Source organism: Crinia signifera, chromosome 3, assembly GCF_055691185.1.
Source record: "Crinia signifera chromosome 3, ASM5569118v1, whole genome shotgun sequence".
Classification (NCBI taxonomy): Eukaryota; Metazoa; Chordata; class Amphibia; order Anura; family Myobatrachidae; genus Crinia; species Crinia signifera.
The window spans coordinates 120,954,124-120,968,168 of record NC_139219.1 but is presented as its reverse complement, the minus strand read 5'-3'; the positions used below and the strand labels follow the sequence as shown (position 1 = coordinate 120,968,168).

Below are 14,045 nucleotides of genomic sequence, written 5' to 3'. Positions count from 1 at the left end.
CACTTATAGGCGCTAGCCCTTGAAGAACTATTAATACCAGTAATTTACCAATGCTATTATAATACCCCTGTAGACTTTTACTTTGGCTATTTTACAAAAGGCTTATTGGTTTTATGCAGTGGTTAAAGAAAATATTTAAATGGTGAGAGCAACAGAAAATAAAACATATTTACTTACTTAAATCTGCTTTTCCAGCTTTTTTTTCCAGCATTGGTAGATATCAATTATTCCCGACAAATATTAGTTTGAAATACTGTACAATTTATCACATTTTTATATTTACATTTTATCTTTACCTCAATGAAGAATTTTGAATAAACTGTAAAACCCATTGAGTTTCAAAATAATGTCACCGGGTGGCAGTATTCTACTAGATACAGGTTGAGTATCCCTAATCCAAAATGCTCGGGGACCAGAAAAATTTTAAATAAAGGATTATTGCGTATTTCAGAATATTTTTATATTTTAATGATGTATCTTGAGGTATCTTTAATTTATGTTGTATGAACAAACACAAAATACACACAAATATATTTTATTTAGTGCATAAAACAAGGTTTCAAAACAGTAGAGGCACAGGAATTGTTACACGCACTGGACCCTCATTGGACTGTTTGAGGAAAACAAGGAAAAAGGACCCCCCAATAGGAGTATATGATTATTTATATTCGGAATAACCAGAAACATGAATCAAAATACATTCCTAGTCAAAGTGCGTGTCAGTAGGCAACACCGCACTTTGACTAGGAATGTATTTTGATTCATGTTTCTAATTTACAGGTCGAGCTATCTGTGGGGTGTATGTCAGCTAAACTTGCCGATTCTGACCATTCGAGACACGGCTACTGCTAGTAACATATGCACTTCAAAGCAGATCACAACCTGTGGGTGGTGCACTTCATAGGCTCAGAAAATAGCGGATTACTTTATCATAGCCACAGTGCTATTATACAAAAGGTGGATTTGCGGACATCACGCAGATCTTTAACGCCATTTATTTGAGTAACTTGTTGCTATTATTACTATGGATACGGAGCTTGAGTAAGCAGTGATACACTGTGCTACTTCATGCTCATAATATTTTACGTACCCAATTATCTGTATATGAGCCTCCTACCCAGGAAAGGCACAGGCATCCAGCAGAATAAAGTGGAAAATTTCAACAAACACTGTTAACCACACACAGTCCTCCCTCCCCCTCTTTTGCAGGCGTTCTAACTGACAATCTGTGAACTATCCCATATGAAATTAATATCTGCTCCTCAGTCCCGCTGCCCAATATAAGAATCTCTCTCATGTACAAGTAAAAGAAAAGTAAAATACATAACACTGTTGTGGTGTCTCTTACAAACTTGTGAAAGCAAGATCTAACTATAGCAACATTGTATCCAGTACATACTTGGTGACCAAACAGACTCACCAGTACTGTTACAAAAGAAAAAGTGTTAATTGTATCCAAGCGGTGGAGCATGTGTATATAAAAATCATTATTTCTCCGCATCAAGTTATACAACATTGCGGTGAAGCTCACAAGAGTTAGTGATTACATGTGCCTGTCTAATGAAATACCGTTTAAAGGGATGAATTCATTCATAAATATCCACTGGAGACGAATTTTCTTTTTCCATCATATGATATAAATATATAATTTACCCTTTATCAATGTGACACTTTTTTTGCAAGACATACCCTCACCCTATTAGCTAATAAACATTAAAGACACTAAGACACATTCTTGATTTAAAGCTAATATTTAATATATAGTGCTCTAATTTCACGACCTGGTTACTAGTTCAATATCCATTGTACAGTGCGTTGTCAGTAGGCTACCACATTTTAAAAAAAAAACACACCTTACCTTACCCTGTCTTCACATATTGTTGTATGTGTGTTTGTCTTATTTTGCTTGTTTTTTAACTTGAATTTAAACATTAAAAGTTAAATTTCATTTGAAAATTCTAGGTGCACCACACCATTGAGAAACTTTTCTCTTCTCTGTGATCTCAAGATTTCAAAATATGAAACAAAGTTTGTGTACTCTCTCAGATACTGAATTTAAATGCCAAGCAATCATGTCCTTGCACATATTTAGTGCCAGTTTCATATCATTTCCTCAGAAGTGCCATTACAGATGTCCCCAGTAGTGCTTTTAGCAAAAAAAAAAAATTCAGTTTCTGGAATTTATTGGATAACGGATATTTGTATAAGGGATACTCAACCTGTAGGGCTTAAAGGAGGCCTAATATGTGCAAAGCAAGTAATACAGCAACCTTATCAAATGTTAATACACAGACAAATATGGATAGGTCTCCGGGAACTAACGTCAATCATTAATAAGATAGTGAAACTAAAAAGAAAAGAAAGAAAACTACTGTATATGGTTTTGAAAAAAAAAAGAAAATAAATGATACCAATTGGTTATGTAGTATAGAATACTGGAGGTTTCCAAGGCGCAGGGAAAAACAGAAGAGCAGCTCAATATAACCAAAAAACTTGTTCAACCAAAACAAGTAAGACAATAATATACACAAAAGGGGTAAGGATATATTCAAGCGCTGTCTGTATGTGTTCTCTTCACTTCTCCCGTTCTCATGGGTCGATATGTGAAAAATAAAGAACACAATGTGTGGAACTGTATTTTCGTTTCAAAACATACAGAGGGAATAGAAGTGGAACATACCACACTCACAGAAGGAATGTGTTTTTCAAATTCGTAAAGGTATCTTTTTTTGGTGATAGTATAGCCTTCACCAAATCCACCCTGGTGTCCAATAGAATTAGGTTAGGCGTACATTTTCACTCACACAATCAAGGTGTTGCAATACATATAATGGTTTCTTTTTGAAAGCAAGCGTACCGATAACTCACAATTGGCAGGAATTTTCAAAACACATCTGGGTTTCTTTAGCTTGAAAAAATTATTTTATTGCCAAAACACAAAAAATTTGTTAAAAAACACTCTGACCATAGGTACACTGGAGAAAAATCCAAAGGTGGGTGATAGATGTTGAATGGAACTCACACTAGATATACACCAAAAACTCTCCGGATAAGTTTTAAAAGAGGTTGTGCAAATCCAGAAAGCCATCCAACGCGTTTCAATTTCAAATATTTTTCAAGCCTTGAAAAAGATTTGAAATCAAAACGCGTTGGCTGGCTTTCTGGATTTGCACAACCTCTTTTAAAACTTTGGACCATTCTGTGTTTACGCTGGACATTGAAACAAAGGTACTGGGTGTTTACTCACCGACATCTTTAAACTTATCCGGAGAGTTTTTGGTGTATATCTAGTGTGAGTTCCATTCAACATCTATCACCCACCTTTGGATTTTTCTCCAGTGTACCTATGGTCAGAGTGTTTTTTAACAATTTTTTTGTGTTTTGGCAATAAAATAATTTTTTCAAGCTAAAGAAACCCAGATGTGTTTTGAAAATTCCTGCCAATTGTGAGTTATCGGTACGCTTGCTTTCAAAAAGAAACCATTATATGTATTGCAACACCTTGATTGTGTGAGTGAAAATGTACGCCTAACCTAATTCTATTGGACACCAGGGTGGATTTGGTGAAGGCTATACTATCACCAAAAAAAGATACCTTTACGAATTTAAAAAACACACTCCTTCTGTGAGTGTGGTATGTTCCACTTCTATTCCCTCTGTATGTTTTGAAACGAAAAATACAGTTCCACACATTGTGTTCTTTCTCTTTATTTTTCACATATCGACCCATGAGAACGGGAGAAGTGAAGAGAACACATACAGACAGCGCTTGAATATATCCTTACCCCTTTTGTGTATACCAATTGGTTGCTCACGTCATACAACTCACCCAGTTTCCCAAATAACACAAACTATTAGAGTAACTGAATATGGAAAACAATTATGGAAAAAAAATAATAATTATGTTTATATATCATCCTTAGGGTCATTTATTTGGAGAGGATGAGGATTAGTTTCTTATTGTCCACATATTTTATGACTGGAATTTGAATTGGTCCTAGGCCACCAACCCAGGGCACTCCTGCAAGTGCTTTGAGGCACCCAAGAAAACCATTGGCCTAGTGTCCTCAATAGCTGCAATAATGTGTATGTGCATTTTACCCTCTGTATTTGAATAAAGTACATGTCAAATACTTAAATCACACTGTATATGGATGAGCTGGAGAAAAGCATATGGTTTATTAGCATGCTGAATTCAGGCATGTGCTAGAGAAAAAGAGTACCTCATCAATGTATGGTTTTACTAGCACCTGACCAACAAGTGCCTCTGCATCCTTAGTTTTATCAATCGTAGCATAAGTCCGCAAGCAGTGACGAATTATATCCACATTGGAGGTTTGTAGGCCTTCTAGCAGCAGACCTTCCAGAGAACGCTGTAACATTGCAGTGATTCCAGCTATACGCTTCAGAAGAGGAAAAGAAAACCAAAAGGAATTACAATATAAAAAGCTTAGAACTTTACAACTGTAACCACAAACAATACAGCAAAAATATATTTTATTTCCTTTTACAGCTACTGGAATTATTACCACAATGAAGATATTGCTTAATTTAAACAAGAAATTAAAAGGCTATAATCCAGATTAATAATAAAAAAAAAATTTTTTATAACTGATAAGCAGGACATTGGCATAAAAACGGATATAATACATGGCCACTTCATTCATTCAACAGTTGTTCAAATCACCTTGTGGGTACTGTACTTACAGGTCTTACTTTGTCCAAAAGAGGCATTCCTTTACTTTGAACAGCATAGAACTGCAATTGATTAAACTCTGTTGCAATCCTCTCCAGCATCTGCCCAGTTAGTAATGTGCTTCGAGAAACAGAAAATAAAAAGTCAATCATGAAGTACCTAAAATATCTGTTTATTTTTTCCTACTTTTTCATTTGGAATAAAACTATAAATCTCTCTCAGTAGAGGGTGTGTTTAGCACCCCAGCAGTGGGAATGCCAGCATTCACATTATAACATCACTGTCCCCTCTAGCCACAGGAGACCGGGCCGAAATCCCAACATCAATGAGTATCATCAGAATCCTGATTGCTGGGATGCCAGACTTAAGTATGTGGGCTGGTTAAGGTTAGGCTGGGGAAATGGGGGGGTTAGGTTTAGGCTGCAGGGAAGCGGAAGGTTAGGCACTTAGAAGGGAGGGCTGGGCTAGGCTGCTGAGCAGTTAGGTTTAGGCAGCAGGGTACAGAGGTTAGTGTTCGGCATTAGCGGAGAGTTAACGTTGTGTATACTTACCTGTCTTGGCTCAGGATATCCTTATTGGGAGGGCAGCGACTGTATTCTGACCGCCAGCATCCCCACTGCTGGTCATCCATATGTATCCTATCAGTATCCTGGGAGTAGTTTACTCATGTATACTGTATATCAAATTTACCCCAAAAAGCTACAATCACATTGGCATTTGATGTCCAATGAATGAGATTGATACATATTTTTATACAGTTTTGGGAGACAGGCTATTTTGAAACATAGGGGTCGATCCTATTAGCGTCGAAGGGTGCAAGGTGCCATTCGGGTGCTGTTTAAATGCTGGAAACGGCATGCGAATTAAGCCAATCTCGCACACCTATTGAGGTGCAAGTACTTAAGCAAATTCAGTCCATCATAAAGTATGCACAGTACCATGATGAGTCATCCGCATAAATAACATTCACTTTTGACACAAAGTCAAGAATCGCACATAGCTCACCTGTTCAACTCTGTTTCTTTGCAGTTTTGGGAGTGCAGAATTTTTTCAATCTTCTCAACAGAACCGATGACATGAATCATTTGCAGAACACACATCTGAGAGAAAATAAAGAATTGTTGTCAATTAAAAAATGTTCTTTTAATGCTGTTAAAGAACATCTGGATTTTATTCATTTTGCCTTATAATCTTTCCTTGACCTAGCTCTATTGGTGATAAATGTTGGACTGTCCAGGGTTTCTTGAAGACATGCTACGTAAGTGTAAATTACATTTGACCACCCTTACCACCTTTCTAGTGGAATACATAACATGTACCGTATGCAAATACCCAGTTGGCTTAAATATATATTTAATGTAATACTATTCTTTAATATATTTCCATAGTAGCAGTTTCCTGACTTAATGCATTAAGCTTGCAATATTATACCTTTGTCCAGTTATCCCTCCTATCACCACAGCACATCAGCCTAGTGCTGTTGTACCTTATATCATTGCTCGGTCAACTCCACTTGGCATGCAACGCAAGTACTCCCATGCAGAAAAGTCTGGCAGGCGGCAGGCACATCCTGCTACAGCAGCTGTGAATGGAGAAATGATAGCTACAGCTGTCGGAACGCAGTCCTACTAAACGGTTTATACATTGGGTGACACATCTTAGCTGTACCGATAATGACAGGGACACTGCCCCTAATTTCACTCTCAGATCATCATACCACCCTTTAAGCTTAAGTATGCATTTAAAGTGATACAGGCTAGTACAGAGGTCTGATATCACTTGCACTCCTTACAAAGAGAAAGTCTGAAGACACGTTTTAAGCTAATGGTGACCATACACGCACCAATTATCGAATGCGTTCTGTAATGTTTAAGTACAAAACGCATCGTATGTACAATTATCGGGTTGTTTTTAGGGGCGTTTGCAATGGGATGCGAGTTCCCAGGGGGCCGATATTGTATGTCCAAAAAAGTATGTGCAGCACGTACTTTTTTGGACGTTATCGCATAGCATCAGGCACAGTATTGTACAGACATACGAGCCGATGCTATGCGATGCTTTTTTTTTTTTAATGCACGCCCCTCCGCTGTCAGTCTTCTCCTGCTGTGGCGCGAAGACGGACAGTCACGTGGAGGCAGCACACAGACCGGAGCGGAGCGGCGAGACGGCACTGCGTTTTAGGTAAGCTCCATTTTTTTTTTCAACAGGTGCCCGCAGAATGATCTCCAGAGCGAGGGACTCCACTCAGTGGTGGCCTGAGCAGGGGGGCCGGGGGGCAGGGTGCCATCAGACCCCCAGACAAGTGCAGTTTTATAGAAACAGGGCTGCCTGTTAGCTGTGTGTTTGCACATAGCTGATAGCCTGGACGGCTCCCGGCTGCTCCTGTGACCTGGCTGTCATGTGAGGCTGCAAGCTGCTGCGTGTCCAGCATCTGTAGGAGAAGGTACTGGGCACTGGCCACTGGCAGATCAGTGGTACAGAAGTTACTTCAGGGCCAGATTATGAGAACTTTTAAAGGCCCTGTCACAGACAGGATCCCCCCTAAGGACCCCCCAGCACTAGGTCTGCTCTCCGTCTCTCCGTGCTGAGCAGTAGCCCCGCCCCAAACTCTCTTCCTCCTGGAAGTTTCTGAAACTTCAGTTCTCCTCCCTGCTGATACTGGCCCTGCAGGCCTGCACTGAAGAAGGCTGGGCCTGGCACTATGCCTGCCAGCTGCGGTGCACATCACAAAGGTACCACCACAAGTTTGCTAATATGTAAGGGGCCTCATGTCCTGTACCCCCCTGCAGGGGGTGGGGAGGGGAGGGTGGAAGATGAACACATGTTTGCTAATATGAAAGGGGCCCGCTGTCCTGTACCCCACCTGCAGAGGGGGGGGGGGGGGGGAGAGGACATGTGTGCAAGTATTAAAGGTGCCTGCTGTTCTGTACCCGTGTAGCAGGTGTTATGCCCTTGGAATTACATACAGATTTGTGCCTGGGTTTCTCCTGGGTAATACATGGGTGTATGACAGTGTGAACAGCACAGACCTGGGTTTTTATCGCACATGAACAAGCTTATAGGGGGGTGTAATCATGTGATATGTGGCAGCCTGGCAATAATTTTTTTGTTTGAATCAGCACATCTCCACATCTTGCACAAATTTCCCAACACCCAACCAATTGCAAAACACTTGTTGGAAGGTACACCATGGCTTGCAATGTGACAGGGGCAGACTCGGTCAATTCCTGGGTCTGAGGTGCAGTGCGAAGGGGGTCTGTTTAGTTTAGATGCTCTGTGCCTCCCCATACATCATGCTAGTAAAACTCTGGATTTTGTGGTGGCGGCAATGATATTTTTTGATTATCCAAACAAATCCATGTCTACTTTTCACCATCGACCGTATACCTGTTGACCTAAACCATTTGTCCTAAAGGTATGTTAAATGCACAATGGAGGGGGGCGTATTTCCAATGGGTAGCTTGAGTGCAACTCACATGCTTTATGAGTGGCATGTTGTGCACTCGCTGTGTAATGGACAGTGGCTGTTTGGTCGGAAGCGCAAAGGGTGCTCATGATCTGTAGGTGGTGGGGTTGGGCGACTTATGTTGGTGTCTTCAACTCTTTGGGCATTTGGACTGCATTGTGAAGTATTTCACATTCCAATGGGTGGACACATTTCTATTTTGAATTTAATGATGTTTCTTTTGTTTTCTATTATTACCTTTACCTTGTATGTTACTAACGTTTCTATTTGGACTCTTTCTTTTTCAGTTTGCCTTACCAGTGACCAGGGAGGATCCACGGCCTGACGCCCTCAAGTATTTTCAATCAAGGCCACTTTGTCCTTAAGGTATGTTAAATGCACCATGGAGGGGGGCGTATTTCCACTGGGTAGCTTGAGTTAAGGGTATCTGTGGTTTGTGTTTGTAGTTTTAGACTTCATTCTGTTTTTTTGTTAATTTTAAGCGATTTCTACATAACTAATATTTTGTCTTTGGCACCTTCTGAATTACCGCTATCAAAAAGTTTTGAATGTTTAAATAGATTAACCTAAGGTCTTATATTGTAACTGTCATCTTTTTCATTATGTTCTTTAGCCAAATGGTAAATAGTTACAAGCAGATCAGGTGGTCCTGGTCACAAAATGTCAAATGCAATATGCGCTATATAAGAAACTGCTAATAAATAAATAAATCTTCTAGCAAACAAAATTCAGAGCAAAACCCAGATTGTAATGTAGTAGGAAAAAAGAGGTTTGGATGGAGACTCAGGGGCAAACGCAGGATTTTCAGAAAGGGGTTTCCAGAGATGGACACTTAGGTGACCCAGTATATGCCGGGTCAGTTAAAGTATTATAGATAGACCAAATGTATATAAATAATACATTATATATATATATATATATATATATATATATATATATATATATATATATATATATATATATATATATATATATATATATATATATAAATAAATAAAGTTTTCCACACCAGTAGGTATGGAAGCAGAGCACTCTCCTTAGATCACAGTTCAGCCATGTGATATAAAAAAGAAAAGTTTTTAATTCCAGCTGGGTCAACACAGCATATAGCAATCAAGGTATACAAGCCCCGACGTTTCGGTCCCAATATGGACCTTTATCAAGGAGCCTACAGGTATACAAGAAATACAAACAGTTGGTACATGTAACGCTGAATCAAAAGACATGTACACATACAAAGGCAAAGGCATAGTTACGTTTTTCAATGAAACATCAAGTAGTCAGCGGCGCAGGAACAGCCTGGACAAGGGCAGGGTCAGCCAGCTGATCTGACTGCCCTCCCTTCCGGCTATTTATACCATAAGTGGGGAATGGAGCTGGGAGGCGCCACAGACTCTGGTCTGAGAGGCGCTATCGTACTTCCGGTGAAACCGGAAGTGCGTCGCAGCTGGAACGCAGCTCTGGGGCGCACAGCTTCCGGGAGTATGCCGGGGCTGTGCGTAACTAAGGTTACAATATGTTAAGAGCACGGTGTGGTCATGGCAACAAGGGATACCTGGGCTGGAGCCATAGTATGTCAATAGTATTGTGTTTATGTGGCCGTGCTTGCGTTATAAAAACGAGGTATAAAGCCGGGAGGGGTTACCTGCAAACACCAGGGTAGGCGGAAAGAGTGTTGGTTGGGATTAGTGAAAGGAATTGAGCTTAGGATTGGGATGCATTAAAAGGACCCCAAACGTGGTTTTAGTTAATTGGTCACCGAGATGCGTGTTAGAGGGGTAGTGGATAAGAGGATTCTAGGGTGTCCACCGGAAAGTAGAGGGTTACGGGGGGTTACGTGCATAGCCCGTGTCATGCACGGGGTGTGTTAGAGTGGTGTAGCGGAGAGATTGACACCAGGGGTAGAAATATGGTGGGGAGTGAAGTGAAGGTGATTCAGATCAATGGAGATACGTGGGGGAGTGGTAGGTGACTATATGGTGTACCAACAGGGTCTGTATATGTCTCTCTGGGTCAGTGCTGTCTTTACATAGAGAGCACTGACTTGATGTTTCATTGAAAAACGTAACTATGCCTTTGCCTTTGTATGTGTACATGTCTTTTGATTCAGCGTTACATGTACCAACTGTTTGTATTTCTTGTATACCTGTAGGCTCCTTGATAAAGGTCCATATTGGGACCAAAACGTCGGGGCTTGTATACCTTGATTGCTATATGCTGTGTTGACCCAGCTGGAATTAAAAACTTTTCTTTTTTATATCACATGGCTGAACTGTGATCTAAGGAGAGTGCTCTGCTTCCATACCTACTGGTGTGGAAAACTTTATTTATTTCATTGGGGCATGCTGTTGCATGTACCTTTGCCGGGCACCCCACTGCTGTCTCCATTTGGGTGAGAGTGCGGTCATTCCACTATATATATATGTCCGGTGCCTTCCTTACCCTGCTGGCTGGGTACATATATATATATACATACAGGGGCGTCAACAACAGCAGTGGAGACGCCTGGGCATAGTGGATTATTTGGGCCCCCACCGATCCTCCAGCAGTAGGGGTGGGGGAGGCTTTGATGTCCCGCGGGTGGTAGGGGGTATTATATCGATCGCTCAGCATGTAGGGCCTGGATCAGCAATTTCCACTAATTACCCCTTTACTGCACAGATGGAGGGAGATGAGAGAAGGGGGCATTGGGCTGAATTATAGAAACAAGGAAAATAAGGTCTTTGGCGCTAGGGGTCAGGTGCTGTATCTTGCTCCCCTGCAGCCACCGCAAAAGAGGATTGCCACCCTCTAAAAACAAAATACACAAGGAAAGAATTGCAGGGCGCTCAAGGGTGAACAAGAATTAAACAATTTATTAAAAAAAACAAAACACAATATTAAAACAACGAATACACAGTCATACAATGTATTTAAAATCTCATAAATGGTGCACCATTATATCTAGCTCTGGGGATTATTCATGGCCAGAGGTTGGAGATTGATTCCTCAAATTAAAGGTGTTTGAGTCCCAGTATAATAACTGAATTTATTGGCCAATGTCCAGATTTGCTTAAGGTTCTCAAATGAGGGCTAGAGAAACAATAATGGACCGATGTCAAATGGCGCTGTTCTGTTAGTGCCCGTGCATGCAGAGGGCAAGGACTTCTGTCTGATGTCTGAGTGACAGTGTCCGTCCTGCCTCTACTTGGTGTTGGTTGCACGGCACAATATAATAAGCACAGTCAATACTTAAAAGTTTAGTGCGCCGTAGCGCTATCTCACCCCTTTCGTGCCGCTCAGCTGTCTCCACTGTGTTCACACAGATAGTGTTAGGGAAATATCCCGGCAGCGGCTGCTTCCTTTTGTATGTAAGCGTCAGGTTAAGTACCTTCCACGGCGCTCTGTCACTGTGTCCTTGCAGGTGATACAGGTGTGCGGCTGGAAAATCTGAAGAAGTCGGCTCTGCAGGAAGACGTAAGCCGGCAGCAGGGGTGTGCTTCTTTAGTATCCTTTATGGGTCCTTTTGTGGAACGCGTTTCTCCGCTCACAGGGCGGCTTTCTCAACCAGAGTATATCCTCTGGTTGAGAAAGCCGCCCTGTGAGCGGACATTGGCCAATAAATTCAGTTATTATACTGGGACTCAAACACCTTTAATTTGAGGAATCAATCTCCAACCTCTGGCCACGAATAATCCCCAGAGCTAGATATAATGGTGCACCATTTATGAGATTTTAAATGCATTGTATGACTGTGTATTCGTTGTTTTAATATTGTGTTTTGGTTTTTTTAATAAATTGTTTAATTCTTGTTCACCCTTGAGCGCCCTGCAATTCTTTCCTTGGGCATTGGGCTGAATGAAGGGGCCCTGATACATAACTTCCAGGGTGGTAGAGGATGTTTAATATGCAGAGGAGGGGTGTATAGTGGAGTGGGCTTATTATTCATAATGTTCTGGTGGAAGGACAGCTTGCTTCACTGCAGATATCTCCAGTTCCCGGAAATAGATTTCTTAGATTTTAATGGAATTAAAAACTAGAGAATCTCACCTACCAAATGGTACTGGGGACTAGGAGATCAAAGTTCAGGAAGCAGAGGAATCCAGTAGCGCACGCAGGGGGGGTTTCTGAGTACCCAGAAACCCCCCCAGGAGTCTAAGGGACCTAGTCTGAAAGCCGAGAGTCCCCTCTTTCCATGGGTACAAGAATTTAAAAAAATCGGCCCTTGGGAAACGGAGATATCTGACTTCAAAGCAGTGGTCCCCATCCAAGCCTGTTAATTACTCTTCCCAGTCAGATACTTCAGGTTCTGTCTGACCTAGAGTTTTTCTGAGGGTATATTCCAAAAGCGGAGACTCTGCTCCTTTGATGGACACTAGGAGCTTGTCTCTACTGTTCCCAGAACCAGATATATCAGCCTTCGAGCAGCTGGTTACTGCTCCAGCTCCACACACCTGGTATGTAGTTTTATATGCTCATTGGCAGATTGCTCTACCTCCTGAACTCTGATCCCCTAGTCCCCAATACCATTTGGTAGGAGGGATTCTCTAGTTTTTAATTCCATTAAAATCTAAGAAATCTATATTCCGGGAAATGGAGATATCTACAGTCAAGCAAGCTGTCCTTCCACCAGAAAATTATGAATAATAAGCCCACTGCACTATACACCCCTCCTCTGCATATTAAACATCCTCTACCACCCTGGAAGTTATGTATCAGGGCCCCTTCTTTCAGCCCAATGCCCCCTTCTCCCACCATCTGTGCAGTAAAGGGGTAATTAGTGGAAATGACTGATCCAGGCCCTACATGCTGAGCGGTTGATAAAATACCCCCTACCACCTGCGGGACATCAAAGCTTCCCCCACCCCTACCGCTGGAGGATCGGTAGGGGCCCCAATACATTGTTATGCCCAGGGGCCTACACTCCTGTTGATGCCCCTGTATATATGTGTGTGTGTGTGTGTGTGTGTGTGTGTGTATGTGTATATATATTTTTATTATTATTTATATACATTTGGTCTATCTATAATACTTTAACTTTCCCGGCATCATATACTGGGTCACCTAAGTGTCCATCTCTGTGCTTTGCTCCACCCCTCTGGAACCCCCTTCTGAAAATCCTGCGTTTGCCCCTGAAATCTGCCAACGAGTATATAAAACTACATACCAGGTGTGTGGAGCTGGAGCAGTAACCAGCTGCTGGAAGGCTGTTATCTCTGGTTCTGGGAAGAGTAGAGACAAGCTACTAGTGTTTTTCAAAGGGGGAGATTCCCAGCTTTTGGAATATACCCTCAGAAAAACTCTAAGTCAGACAGAACCTGAAATATCTTACTGGGACAGCAATTAACAGGCTTGGATGGGGACCACTGCTTTGAAGTCAAATATCTCCGGTTCCCAAGGGCCGATTTTTAAAACTCTTGTACCTATGGAAAGAGGGGACCGTCAGCTTTCAGCCTAGGGCCCTTAGACTCCTAGAGGGGGTTCTGGGTACTCAGAAACCCCCCCTGCGTGCGCTACTGAGGCTAGCCGGGTCCAAAAACTGTTGTAGAGAGTTGCAAAAGGTTCTGTATGAACGCTGGCACCTGGGAAAGCACAGATATTGTGCCACAATGAACCAATGCTCACAAAGCTTCCATGATCACAATCTGCACCTGGGAATTTGTCCTGACAGTTGTTTCTGAAAATAGTTTTCAGCACAGACTCCTCTCTCCTGGACAGCCTTTGAAGAATTTCTCTTGGCAGACATATTGTTTGGTGTTTTACACAAACAGGAAGCATACATTACACACACCGGCACATAAAGTGGACTGTTCACTGAACTTATGGAAAACCAATACCAATTATAGGTGGTTATTTATGAATCTTAATAATTAAACTGAGAACATCTACTTATAGCCATGGTAC

General features: G+C 41.5%; 1 protein-coding gene across 2 annotated transcripts in view; it reads right to left on the bottom strand.

Annotated features, from left to right (window-relative positions):
* COG2 (component of oligomeric golgi complex 2) overlaps positions 1 to 14,045 on the bottom strand; it is a 265,347-nt gene that overhangs the window by 160,980 nt on the left and 90,322 nt on the right. The window contains exons 5-7 of one of the 2 annotated variants that reach the window (XM_083176425.1): positions 5,702 to 5,796; positions 4,708 to 4,816; positions 4,224 to 4,403 (exon numbers count right to left, since the gene is read on the bottom strand). In XM_083176425.1, the coding sequence (XP_083032551.1) occupies positions 4,224 to 4,403; positions 4,708 to 4,816; positions 5,702 to 5,796 (384 nt within the window). Of the gene's footprint in view, positions 1 to 4,223; positions 4,404 to 4,707; positions 4,817 to 5,701; positions 5,799 to 14,045 lie in introns of both variants that reach the window. The other variant, XM_083176427.1, reaches the window with a different exon arrangement.